Raw genomic sequence first — 13584 nt, 5'->3', positions numbered from 1 at the left:
ACGCATGGTACTCTTGCTTCCGGGAGCTCGGGTTGCAAGTACCACGTTCACCATGGCATTCCTGAGATAGAAAAGCTGAAAATGCTAAGAGTAACTTTTCTTACTAAAGTTGAACACTTACGACATACATTCAGCATTTTAGGCAGATCCCTCCGCGACCAACTGCAGTATAATCACAATTTTGCCTGGTTTGAATTACTATGAGCTGCCTTTCGTTTCCCGGGGCACGGGCAGCTGTGGCAGTATGGATCGTTGCAAACAGAGTCATGAAGGTGAGCACCCTCAAAGATTGCGCTGCTACCACACATGTGACATGCAAAGGGGCCCGCTTGAAGCTCTGCGACCAAACTCTGAATATCAAAGTTTGCTGCGGCTGACATGGCCTCAAATGATCCGGAAGTCTCATTTTCGGCCTCGGCACCAATTGCATGGAGAAGAAATGCTTTCAATCGTGCCCTTTGGCTCACACTGATGGCTTTGACAACGTTCATGTAACGTAACACTTTCCACACTCGCTCTTGACTGTATGTGTAGATGGGCGGGTCACGAGTAAGAAACATGACCCAGAACAGACACCATTGCGATTCATTATACTCCAAGCCACGATCCCGTACCTCTGACTCTAGGTAAGTGAGAAAGGCTTTGGTCCTGCGTCGGTCTCCCGAATACTCGAGCAGCGTCATCGCGAGCAACAGCAACACTGACATCTGTGCAAGAGACTCATCATGGAAGCCATTCACAACCCTTACCATCGGGACGTCTTTAGACAGGAACCTAAATATGAGACTGTTCCTGTTTATGCGGCCGTATTGCTGCGACGACGTGGGCGCTCGGTCTCCCTTACCCGATATCTTGTCACTTCTGGACCTCATGACCACGAATATCTCCAAGCTTTCCATAGATTTCGTGAACTCCGACAGTCGAGTGGAAAAGTCGGCTGGTGGACATACAAAGCTCCAGCAACCATCACTGTAGCAGGTTTCAAATATGATGAGACGCAGTTCGAAAGCCCGACTTTCGATTTGCCATGGGTTCGGCCGCAGGAAGAACAACGATCGAAATCCACGGAAGTGGGAAGCGTACGTCTTCTTCCATGCTGGCAGGTTGGCAGTGGCAGTCCGGGCAATCAGGCTCAACAAGGCATTGAGAATCTCCTCTGGTTGTCTCTCGGGTGATTTCAGGCGCTTGACGATGGTTCCGATGATGTCTGCGTGCAGGGTGACGAGTTCCAATTCATCCGTATCAGCGCTACAGATGCGGCCCTTGCCCATTCGGATTGCTGCCGCTGCTCGTATGGCATACGCTGCCAATACTCGAAATGCGAGTGGCTCCTGGAAAGCGAGTTCAGCTGTTAGCTGCCAAGGATCGCAGCCGTATTTCTTCGTGAATCGGTAACGATAATTATTATACCTCTTCGTGGCGACAGTGAAGCCGTTGAACATCTGCCTATATAGCTCAGATTGACCAACAGGGTCGAGACGCAGTGGTAGGCAGTTGAAAAGATCGCGTTGATATGTTGAGAGGCTGTCCTGGAGCTTGAAAGACACCCAGGCTGGCAGCGGATACGTCTCGACCGGCTTGAATACTTGCGAATTGAAATCACTGGCCTTGCTACCCTCTCCAGGCAAGAGCACCTCCTCTTGCGTGGTCACAGTTGAGAGTCTTGCTCTTCGTTGGAGCTTCTTTTTCCGATAGCCTTCTCTCACAATATGGCTGCGGATGTTTGCCTTCGATGATTGGGTCTGATCACCATCCACCCAGACCAGTGAAGGAACAAAAGATGATTGAGACATTCGCGTCCTTGACCGAGGTTTTCTCAGGTTGCTCAACAGGGTTCACTTCTTCGACAATTTTCTCACATGTAGTATGGATAACGAAAGTGTGTCGAGGAGAGTTGCTCTCGCATCATTACGACAACATGCAAGACTGAAATGCTCGACGCTGAGTGAATTGAAATTTGACTGCGTAAACTTGAACCACTTACTGTAAGAAACAATTGGCTGGGTGCCTGTGCTTGCGCAATCCGTGGCTCTTCATGAATGCAATGGCACAATCAAGGATCTGAACTGTGGACGCGCCGAATTCAGTAAAAGGTCAGAAACCCAACCTCATACGCTTGCTCATCTGCTGTTTGCTGCCTTGGTTGGGCTTGAGCAGCACAATCTCGAGTGGGTCTCCGTGGATCCACTTCGGCCACGAGAACTCCTTCGCACTAATTGACCTGTACACCTTCCGAATGCGGTCGCTTTCACGGCCAGGAGGCGCTCAAAATGATGACTGTACAAATACCCGCTGCTATCTCGCGGGTTGCATACTATTCTGGCAGGCGCTATGTTTGCCGTTACGACTTTCTGGAGTGCCTCTCAACCAGTGAGAGAAGTTCCCGGAGTTGACTATCATGGAGGCTGCGAAAAGTCGTACTCGTACGACATATACGATCAGACAAGATTTTGACGGCGCATTCAGACCGATTGTCGAAGTCTTACCGAGAGGAAGCTACCACCGTTCTCACAGATCTGTGGCAACGTGTAACCGTGCATCGAATGTGCCTGGGTCTCTTTGTGTTGTCGGCATTTCCATCCTGCCTCCCAAATCTGTTTCCTCTGTTCTACGTTGACCCAAACAGTGGGATGTAGAAGCGCTAGATTTGAGGTCGGACAGCTGTTGTCAGTTTCTTTCCTTGCAACGAACAGCCAAATCTCAGTGTCATCCAGGGATTCGCTTTCGCATTACTACAAGATGTCAGGAGAGCAAATCCGCTCGGTGCCTGAGAAATTTCGGAGTACGTTGCGAAGGTTAGACCTCTATATGGATCTTCAAGTGCCTAACAGTCTCTGCACCAGGCCAAATCTCTATTTCAAATTCTGAAGACGCAGAATATCGTCTGCCCACTGACGAGGAGCGTCGTCATCTCCGAGAAGTTTCCGATACGATCCCTTGGTCTGCATATGCTCTTTGTGTGTTTGTCTGCATTCAGTCGGGAGCAAGTGCTGGTGCTGGTGCTGTCACATACAATTTTATTCAATTCCCACTCCCAAAGGGCGGTAATGGAACCGGAGCGACACCGCATGGAACCCAGCAAACTCCCGGAGCCCTTGGTCTCGGACTGCGAAAGGCAAACGCGATATCTGTCTCGATTAGATTACTCACTCCGTTTTTAAGGTTGTTCGGTGCCTGGTTGGCGGATGCAAAGATCGGTCGCTTTCGAGTGCTTGCACTTGCGACAGGAATTAGTTGTATCTACATGGTGCTGCTCGTGGTAAGCGGAATACCCGCCGTCCTCCGTGCTGGCAACAGTGTTGCTCCCTTTATGCTGGGTTATTGTCTGAAGGCATTATTGGCTATTCGTGAGTTCATACCTGCACCACTTGGAGAATTCGCTGATGTCCTTTGTAGCACTCTACGGACCTGTCGTCAGCCCCATCATCATGGATCAGTACCCTGTGCAGCATGACTACGTGAAAAGGCTCCATAGCGATGAATATGTCATCGTGAGTCGAACTCAGACCCTCTCACGAATCCAGTGGCTGTTCTACGGTCTGGGCAACATTGGCCCATTTCTGGCCATCGGGACCACATGGGCGGAGAAGAGAATCGGGTTCTGGCTTTCCTTTACAGTACCTTGTGCTATAACGTTCTTTCTCCCATTGATACTCCTTGTGATCTATCGTAGAGCAATAAAGGTCAGACCGGACGGTAAACAGCTATCCCAAGCGTTCAGGATTCTCTGGATCGTGCTGAAACGTGAGAAATGGCGATTGTTTACCTATTCCGATGCTTGGGATGCTGCTAAGCCTTCAGTACTTCCTGCGAGAGACCGGATTATTCTCCAAGAGAAGTCCCTGACGTGGGATGATGGTTACGTGGAGAAGGTCAAGGAGAATTGGGCGGCATGCAAAATGTTCTTCTTTTTCATCATCTACTGCCTTGCAGGTGGAGGCATTGGAGTGATAACATCAAGTCAAGCTTCAAGCCTTTCCACAGATGGAGTACCCAATGATCTCTTGTGGAACTTGAATCCCATTACCACGGTGGTCTTCATGCCCATTCTGGTATACGGGCTATTCCCCTTTCTTCGGAGTCATGGTATTAGATTTGGACGTGTCGCTCGAATGACAGTCGGATTTCTCCTTGTCTCGGTGTCTTCGCTTTACGGTGCTCTTCTGCAGTGGAAGATTTACCGCACCTCTCCTTGTGGTTATCATGCTACTGGCTGCGAGACTGGAACGGGAGTGTCACATATATCTGTGTGGGTGCAATCTCCAATCTTTATCATCAACGCACTTTCCCAACTGTTCGCCTGGACTGCAGCCTACGAAATCGCATACATCCAGAGCCCGGAGCACATGAAATCTATAACACTTGCCGCACTCATGTTTGTTGGAATATTCAACAACGCAGTAAGCGCTGCTTGTGCTCCTGCCATCTCTGATCCCTATCTGATCTGGGTCTGGGCCGTTCCTGGAGTGGCAAATCTTATTCAAACTGCGTATTTCTACTGGTATTACCGCCATTTCGATGCACAGCATTCGGATCTGAATACTTGAAAGAGGCTGGAGATCACAGACAGTCTGGTTGATCGTTGGCTTTTGCAGAAGTAAGGGTCCTTCTTTACAATACCCACATGATCTGAAATTGAGCAAATCAACAAAGAACCCATTCAAGTTTACCACAGTAAAGTGACAATCAAATCTGTGTCGCTGTATTTGATCGATAGCGTTGATGGGGAATGGGTCGATCCTGCTACCCACTGAACCCTTACCCTTACCCACAAAGGACGCGTCCTCCACAACAGGAGACGTCAGTTTTGTTTATGATTTTGGCTGCGAGTCTCTTGCAATGCAGTCTCATTAAAATCAATACTTCCCAGCGTGATATCAGCATAAGTCGCTTGTATTAAAGCCTGGAAATGCCAGCGTTGGGTCATTGAGATAGTCTGGTAGTTGAGAAACTGTGTCAGTTTTGGTTGTAGGGACGCCGGCACTTAGTCGACTTCTAAAACCCAGAAAATACTAGCAGTACGCTGTGCTTGACTTTGGTTGGCTGTATTATCATCTCTTGGCATCATTAGACAAGCAGAGGTCGATGGTTGATTCGACGTGTATTATTTCATCATCAGAGATTCCCAGGTTTCACATGGTGAAATTCAGGAATTCCACAATGTCATCCACACCTTGAGGCTCGTTCACCCAATGACCACCATCCGCGTACTCGTGTAACTGAGCGTTCAGTTGTAAGGAACGCACTAGGACATCCCGCATTCGCCTTCCGTTTCTAATGGGCACAGTGTCGTCATCGACTGAGTGGCCGAGAAAGATGGGGGTAGACCGGAGGAATGGCGGTGGTGATTCTTCTGGGGACTGCTGACCGGAGTAAAGCCTGTGAACTGCATTGGAAAGCTGTTCGTCATTGGCGCTAGATGCTCCAAGATCTTCGAGAAGGTTGGCAAAAGGCATCCAGCTACATAGGCCAACTAGGCCCGCGAACCCTTGGCCGCTTGCGAAGAAGGTGGATAACGCTGTCGCGAATCCCTGGCTGATACCTCCTAGAAAGATATTTTGTCGAGGCACATGGATTTCTTCGGCTCTTATCACCTCCAGCAGGGCGGCAACACTCTGTTTCAATCCATCCATTTGGATTTCGACTTGCTGCTCGGGATCTTCGACTGACCATATATCAAACCATTGCGATATCGTGGTATCGAAGCGTTTCGAGTAAAGCGCTGGTGCTGTGGGAAACACCCATCTGACACCTGGAAACAGATCTGGAAGGGTGCGTGGTCTCCCAGCAGGCTCGGATGCCTCGCTCTCGAAGAACTCGTCTGCAAATTCTTGGGCGTCACTGTCTCGGCCGTGGAGGAAGATGACTGTGTGAGTGTGTCTGCTGGTTTCTCTTTGAGTGACGACAGACATGTTGGCGGGACGAGTGGATTACAGCTGTGATGGACATAGTGATGGTGAAGTAAATTTGGAATGAGGATAAAAAAAAGTGGTAGAGAAAGTAGAGAAATGTCCCTAATAGATCAGAGTTTGCGAGATTTTCACCTTGCCAAGATCTTATACAGACTAAAAGATATAAAGCCAAGACTACCTAAGTACTAAAGCCTGGTGTTTCTCTCTGATTACCTGTAGTGCGAGGTGTGTCTACTCGTGGTGTAGGAGCCTAGGAGGATCGACGAGCGTAAGACCCTTCTATCAAGGACTGGAACTACGAAGTAGGTACTTAAGCTAGCCTGGCTCGTTGGCGCCAAGACCCAGTATGTTTATACGTGTAAGAGCGGCATGGTCGGGGTGAGTCTCCACGTGAGCTCCGAATAGGTTCCACTCTACTCGGTACTTGACGCGCCAAGCCCGATGGCGTTCTACCAACATGACCTTCGGCGATGCTCAAGCCTGTCAATTGGTCAATCTGAAGCATTTGCATATTATTGAGCTAAACTGCTTCGGGAAGCAAAGTCAGAGCGGTTGATTGGAATCGCTTATACAAATTGCGACCAGGGTGCTCAAGCCCTGTGGAGACCGAGCAGTCATCAAGATACAGAATGTGGCCTCATATGAATAGTACGGGGATCTCGAGATTTAAAAGGCTCTCATTCTCCTCAAAATCAATGCTCTGATCTACTTACTCAACTATCGCTCGGTTTCACATGAGAACTTCGCATACTTATCGTCCAAAACAAGCAACACAGAAAGATGGAACCGTCGAACGTAGCAGAGAATATACAATATGCAAGTGAGAATGATTTCTCAATCTCATATTCGGGGCAGAATCTTTCACAGGGAGAGTATATCCCTTTTCAAAATGTATTGGCCCTTGTGCTTTGAAGATCAGCCAGATTTTAACTTCTTGTTTCTAGAACGGTTCATGGGGGCAAACATGGGATACAACCATGAACAATGCATCATTCTCACCACAGCACATATATGGGAACATTGGTTCAAACGTCACTTCCTTTGTTGCTCTCTCTACCGACAGTAGTAGAGCACGGAGTAACAGGGAAACGGATAAAGCCTCAGCCAAGAGCGAGGAGGTCCAAAGAACGATGGTAAGTCTTGACAAAAACCTTTCGCTCAACCACTGAAAATTGCAGTCGCTCATACTTCAACAGCGGCGTCGAGAGCAGAACCGAGAAGACCAGAGAAGATATCGAGCCAGAAAGGAGAATGCCATCCGCACAGTGACCGCTGAATTGGAAAAGAATCGAGAAAAGCTGGATGAAGCTAGGCAACACAATTCAGTGTTGCTCCAGCAGTGGAAAGTTCTCGAGGCCCGGGTAGCACAACTTGAAGATGAAAACCGCGCGCTCAAAGCTATGAGCCCGACACTGAGTTCTTACTCATGGGATGACTCTGCGGAGGAGATGTCACGAGTGAGTGTTTGCGAGCAATGGTACGAGGACGGGGGAAGCGCTTATCCATTCAGTCAGCACTGCGTAAATGATGTGTAGATTCTTTGTTAGGTCGGTACTGTCTCAGCACGTTCCGAGACTGTGCTTAAATGAGGTCTTGTAGAGTTTTATCGCAAAAATCGCATTTACTGGCAATAGCTGGGGCGTTGCTGTTACCATACGCAGACTCGGGTCAAACGGTGATTTTATGGTGGTGGATTTAGACAAGTACTGCTTCATCTTGAGAGCCTCGCCTTCGACGCCCAGTCACACCCTCCTTAGAAGACCGAAATCCATAGTGAATTGTAATGGAAGCATGCATACGATGGCTAATGGCCGCTTATCATAATGCTTAGGCATCAAAATAGGGTACAATAACGCTCCTTTGATGGTCCCTTTCCAAAGCCCCAGTCGAAACCAATCATGCATGCAAGGGTCAAATGCAGAAACTGCAAGCACTAGCTTAAGTCAAAACCCTCTCAGGGTCCCCCACTTCGCCCAGAATTTCCTCCTTCTCTGTGTTTGTCAAGGAGCACTCAAATCTCCGTCAACCATAGCCCTCTACTATTTCCATAATCTGCTGTCAATATCGAGTGTCACGTACGTGTGAGACTTCGCGACTGTCTCTAGGAGTTGCGTGATTTGTGTGATCTGTCTGCCGTATCTGAAGATGTCACCGTCGGACCAACAACGACCCAGCGGGGAAGGAATCGATGACTCGACAGGCACGCGCAACGCTGAGCGCCGGGAAAACGGATCAGCGAATGCACGTGTAGGTTCCCGATGAGGGAGAACCACGACCGAACGTTCGTGGCAGTTGTCTCTAAGCTGCGTCTATCGTTGCCTGTCCCTTGAGGATTCGCGGTAACACGATGAAAATCACACTTTCGCTAATAAAATATCAGCAGACCAACGCGACCTGTCAGAATACAGCCAGAGCGACCCGAAGATCCAATCAAGAGATTCGGACAAGCACTGCGCGGTTCGAAGATCGTTCTGAGAGGATCACCCTCCAACAGAAGAGGCAAGAATTGATGGAGACCCGCCAGGAGCTGCGAGAGATTAAGGCTCGCAACGAGACTCTGGTGGGCGATCTCGAGGCCTTGCGGCGCCGTGTGAGTGAGCTAGATATCGAGAAAAGGGAATTGAGCGATCGAGCTCGGCGAACTACTCCTACTCGATTGTGAGGAAATGCCAGCAGTGAATGGGGCACAAACTGTTTCGAGTTCTTCAGTAGGAAAATTGTGTTAATCAAGATCGTATTTCTCATTCACTGTGATGGCAGTGAGACAACGTTGAACCAAGCATCTGACAATGAGATTGAGTTGCCCACTGATCATTTCGGAGTTTGGCGGCCGCAAGTTGCTATCCATATCAGATCTCTGCGATAGTTGTATGCAATGGATATGATAGTGATTCAGCAGAAGTGTAGGATCTCTCTTCTGACCTATACTTCAGTCTTCAAATTGCATCGAGAATTGACTTCTCTGTTTTCTTCGGTCGGAATCTCCAATCTATGGAGTGTCCGGGGTTGGTCAAGATCAAAGGTAAGGCTATTCTGAGGAAGCCGTATTCCCACATTCCTCACAACCTGATGTTAAATACCCTGGGTTTGTTTTCCAGATAGCCAGGTAAGCCCCGGCAGCAAGCAAATGCCCATATCAATTGCTTGGGAATTAAGACAACTGTATGACTTGAGTTGTCCCGCTCCCTCACGTCCGCATAGGTGGCTAATTGCCTAGCGCGGGAGAGCAAAAGGACAAAGGATGAGCAAATAACTCACCTAGCATTGCGACATTTTGGATGTGAGCACCTTCGAGTTGGTGAATGCCCCCTTGTTCTTCTCATATCATCTTCGTCTTCAGCGTATGGTTGCTATGGCATATTGTTTGGGCAGGTTGCCATAATGCCAAATCCCCAAAATAGCCGTTTCGCACTTAGAGTTTCGTGGAGCGAGATACGAGATACGAGCGTTACCCTCTACTGGTCTGTGCTCCGGGGTCTGGACTTCGCCCTCCCCATTGCAACAGTGATTATATCGATGTTATAGTTTCCGCTCAGAGCTTGTGGTGGCATTGCTGTGGCCTACGTCAATGTGAGATCAATAGCCTCGCATCAACTGGCGCAGTGATGGAGTATTATATCTGGGGTACAAGGCCGTCTTGATGGACATGACCTTGTACAACCTTGCGACAGCAGCTTGCACTCTAACACAACAGAGGATTCAAACCGACCCAGATAATTCAGAACAATGCTGTTAATCTCAACCTTCGGCGTCGTTTGGTTGTTTATAGTCTCGATAATGGGACATCTGCCACGAGTGGCTTCCTTGGCACCAGTGTCAGATCAAGCTCTGTCTAATCAGCAGACATTATTGGGCGACTCTGGAAATGTGAATATGTTGGGCAATCAGAACAATGGTCCTCGGCCATTTTATCTGATTGCTCACCGCGTCCTTACCACCCAAGGTATTCACGATGCCCTCTCCCACGGCGCAAATGCGATCGAGCTGGACGTTTCAGCCACGAAGCAAGAATGGTACGCCGACCACGACGACACACCTTTCACACGTGGAGACACGGTGCGAACGATCTTCGAGGCCGTCGCGGAGCAGCGGAAAGATGGGAAAACGATAACCTTCGTGTGGTTAGACATCAAGACGCCTGATCGATGCGACCCATCGACACTACAGACCAGAAACTGCTCCATTGCAGGCCTACAAGATCTCGCGCGACAGATCCTGGAGCCCGTGGGCGTTCGGGTCCAATATGGCTTCTATGACTCCAAGAGTCGTGCGTATGACTGGTTGCTGGATAGGCAGAGCAGCAACGAAGTCATCAATCTCAACGGCAAGGCGAACGAAGTGCTGGAGGCGTACACTTCGGCTGGCATTCCCAAGAACAAACGAGTCATCTCGTACGGGAGCTGGGTCCTGTCATTTCTCTTTGGAAATTGCAATGAAGACAGCTACTACACTTGCACGGAGCTTCGACAAGCTGTGGAGTCGCATGGTTTCGGGAAAGTCTGGGGCTGGACGACCCTGGCTGGCCATCGTTGGTATGCGGAGAAGATGCTGGACGACGCTGGTGTGGATGGCTTGATTTACGGGTTTCGACTGACTTCTTATTACGACCACGAGGGTACTCGTGAATCGGCGCATGACATTCTTAGCTGGATCGCGGCCCATCCTGAGAAGCGATACCTGGCTACCAATGAAGATGCCCCGTGGTAGGGATTTTTGCATATGGCATGTTAAACTTGGAATCCGATACAATAGAGCGTGACATTTAGAAGAGACAAAAAGTGTATTCACCCTGGTCTTCCAGGGCATTGTCAAGAATTCCTCAATCGCTAACCAATTTCTTGCCCTGTCATCTACTGTACTCAAAGATCAAGTAAATGCAGACTTGTTAGTATTCAGGTACACCGATAGCCCAGGAAAGAACCATACAAGATGGTCAATCACCAAAAGGTGATGTGGAAAGATTCTAGCTGAGAACCTCTACCATAATAGTTGTGTCAACGGGTCGAGTATTTAACGAAGATGGTCAGGTGATTATATGAACTCTGACTCCTATTGCGAGTCGTTGGCTGCATGTCCTTATCAATCTAGATGCGTAGATCGATCGAGATTTAGGTGCAAGACGAGCTTCTCTGGGACAAGAATTCACAAAGATATCTAGGCTAGAATTTTTGCTACTCTAGAGTCATCCGCTGGGTATAAAACGCCGCGAGCCCGAATGTTGCATACCACCAATTTGTGCCTTCGAAACGAAATCCTACCAAATGCATACAAAACTCATGATTCATGATCCTTTTTCAGCAGACATACAACCCTGATATAAAGCAAGTCTTCCACGATTGGGGGTGCTATGAACTTTTAATATGGAAGCTTGTGGTATCATCCCCACCGCTGGCAATCTGCTTTGCAAGTGAGGGACCATCATTCCAATGGCTAATCGTCATCATCGTTAGCGGCTCTTATATTCCGTGTCTTCTTTTTGGCGCCTTTCATATGCTTCTTGTTGTTGAGCTTGAGGGTAGCGGGATCGACGTTAGTTTCGAGAGCTACCATTGTCCGTGCCTTACGGCCATGGAGTTCCTTCTGTTGTTTCCCCTGTTCTGTGTATTGGTGACTGAACGGCCGTGTAATATGCCCCGCATTGCGTGAACCTGGACCAAAGAAGCCTTTGTCGAGATTCTTCGAGCGAGCTCCGGTTTCTTGTGGTCGCCCGGGCAAGTAAGGCTGTGATTCTATGGTATCAATGGCGCTGGCATCATCGTTGTGTGCAATCAGCCAGGCTTGTCTTTTAGCTGGTAGATGTGCAAAATCATACAGGGCAGCGTTGAATTCATTCCCATCGATCTCTGGGTCTTGAGGTGGGGGGTGGCAGTACAGGAGTTTGCCATTGACATAATCCTTGAGAATGTATCTTGCGGCCCTAGACTCGTCTGGTTGTCCATGGCCAGTTGTTGCGAAGCCTCGTGCTTTTGCATAGGATCGAAGAACCTCGGACGCCGTAGGGAAACCGGTTCCACCTTCTTCAATTGGTCGAGTGATAATTTTCATACCATAAACATTTTCTAAGAATGGCTGAGGAATTCTCTGTGCGACAAGTGCGCCGGGCCCAGTGAACTCGCGGAGCTGATCAATCGGTAAGATGCCAGCACAAACCAATTCCGCCTTTGTTGTTGCGAAGTTGGGGAACACCAGACCAGGACAATCACAGAGAATTACACGATCGGACAGATGAATGGTCTGAAAGTGTTTTGTTTTACCTGGTGTTGATGACACACTGACTTTTTTGGCGCCAATAAGAGCGTTGATGGTTGACGACTTTCCCACGTTCGGATAGCCGACTAAGCCGATGGTGGTTTTTCGATCGGTGGCGCTGTCTGCCTCGATATTTTCCAGGAAAAGGGCTTCGAGTTCGTCGACGGTCAAGATCTGAGTTTTCGCGGTCGAGCGATCATCACGTTTGGGGTCGGATTTCGCTGAATTACCCTCGGCTTCGTCTTCAGCTTCCTCACCTTCTTCATCCGTGCCTTCCACTTCGTCATCGTTCTCGCTGGACCATTCTTCTCCTTCCGTTTCCTTTAGATTGAGGTCTTGGACATTCTGAAGCATGGCTTTTTCAGGTTGATTGCGGTCAATCTGTTGCTGCAATTGTCTTGCGTCAAGCTCTTCCAGGGCATCTCGCTCCTCATTCATCTCCTTGGCCAGGTGAGCGGAGAAGAACTTATAATTGATGCCCTGAGCCTGGAAGTAGTCTGCCCAGACTTGTCTCTGCTCTTCTGTCATCATGTCGGCCTTGTTGACAAGAAGTAAATTCCGCTTCTTGGGGTCGACATGAGTGACATATTTTTCCAGGTCTTCACTTCGAAAAAGTAGTGGATTTCGAGCATCGACAATCTGCACGATTAAGTCTGATCTCTCAATGACTCGCCATAATTGCCTCCAGACTTCAATATTTCGCTCGAACGGGGTCATAAGAAGGTCGTCATTCTCTTGTAATTCGGCGAGGCCGCGTCTCCAGTCCAGTAAACTTGCCTTTTCTCGTTCATCCAACTGTTGTGGGGTGGTAGAGTCGTCCCATGCAGGCCTTCTTGGGACAGTCAGTCTTGATTTATTTTGGGCGTGTTTTCTCCGAGCGCCTCTTTCCTCGGCAGCACTGAGCAGGTAAGGGTTCTTCTGGTCGGTATGAATGATCTTGACATTGTTCATCTTTTCTGCAGTAAAATCGGTGCCAGCCAATTCAGCCGTTGAAAGGAACTCGTCAAGGGCACCCTGTTCGGTAACACTGCGCATTTTCACCCATGACGCCTCCTTGGCTGCGTTGGTCACATAGGTTTGACCAGTGGTATGATCTGTTCGGATGACACCTTGCTGAGCAGATACTTTCTTTCTGTCTGCGCCCTTGCCTTTACCAAAACGATCGTTCATCAAACTGTTGCCCAGTCCTACACTGTTCTTGCTCTTTGGTAGGACCATGGTGGGCAGTAGGTTCGACGGACTGGATAAGGTGGGGTTTTGGGGGTTCACTATCAGTGTACAGCAGTTCGCGATCGTCTTTGATAGAAGTCTCAAGGATTTGGGAGTGCAGTTGATAATGAATGTTGAAATATCGAGAATGGAGAGTCTGCGGTGGACGTCGTCATATGCGCATTGGTCATTGGGGGGCAATTTTCAAAATTAC

General features: G+C 48.8%; 5 protein-coding genes across 5 annotated transcripts; 2 read left to right on the top strand and 3 right to left on the bottom strand.

Moving 5' to 3' along the window:
* Positions 1 to 173: 173 nt before the first annotated feature.
* On the bottom strand, positions 174 to 1793 carry LTR84_002933 (uncharacterized protein; the record flags this gene model as incomplete). Its single annotated transcript, XM_064846533.1, has 1 exon — positions 174 to 1793. The coding sequence occupies one exon, from the start codon at positions 1791 to 1793 to the stop codon at positions 174 to 176; it is 1620 nt and encodes a 539-aa protein (XP_064706143.1).
* A 1635-nt stretch (positions 1794 to 3428) lies between these two features.
* On the top strand, positions 3429 to 4547 carry LTR84_002932 (uncharacterized protein; the record flags this gene model as incomplete). Its single annotated transcript, XM_064846532.1, has 2 exons — positions 3429 to 3436; positions 3476 to 4547. The coding sequence occupies 2 exons, from the start codon at positions 3429 to 3431 to the stop codon at positions 4545 to 4547; spliced, it is 1080 nt and encodes a 359-aa protein (XP_064706142.1).
* A 585-nt stretch (positions 4548 to 5132) lies between these two features.
* LTR84_002931 (uncharacterized protein) lies at positions 5133 to 5912 on the bottom strand (the record flags this gene model as incomplete). Its single annotated transcript, XM_064846531.1, has 1 exon — positions 5133 to 5912. The coding sequence occupies one exon, from the start codon at positions 5910 to 5912 to the stop codon at positions 5133 to 5135; it is 780 nt and encodes a 259-aa protein (XP_064706141.1).
* Positions 5913 to 9689: 3777 nt separating this feature from the next.
* On the top strand, positions 9690 to 10619 carry LTR84_002930 (uncharacterized protein; the record flags this gene model as incomplete). The annotated part of the gene is made up of 1 exon (XM_064846530.1): positions 9690 to 10619. The coding sequence occupies one exon, from the start codon at positions 9690 to 9692 to the stop codon at positions 10617 to 10619; it is 930 nt and encodes a 309-aa protein (XP_064706140.1).
* A 723-nt stretch (positions 10620 to 11342) lies between these two features.
* LTR84_002929 (uncharacterized protein) lies at positions 11343 to 13379 on the bottom strand (the record flags this gene model as incomplete). Its single annotated transcript, XM_064846529.1, has 1 exon — positions 11343 to 13379. One exon carries the CDS (start codon positions 13377 to 13379, stop codon positions 11343 to 11345), a length of 2037 nt encoding a protein of 678 aa, XP_064706139.1.
* Positions 13380 to 13584: the final 205 nt, after the last annotated feature.

This window comes from Exophiala bonariae (assembly GCF_035927105.1).
Source record: "Exophiala bonariae strain CCFEE 5792 chromosome Unknown scaffold_14, whole genome shotgun sequence".
NCBI lineage: Eukaryota > Fungi > Ascomycota > Eurotiomycetes > Chaetothyriales > Herpotrichiellaceae > Exophiala > Exophiala bonariae.
This window is presented reverse-complemented; position numbering and strand designations above follow the sequence as displayed.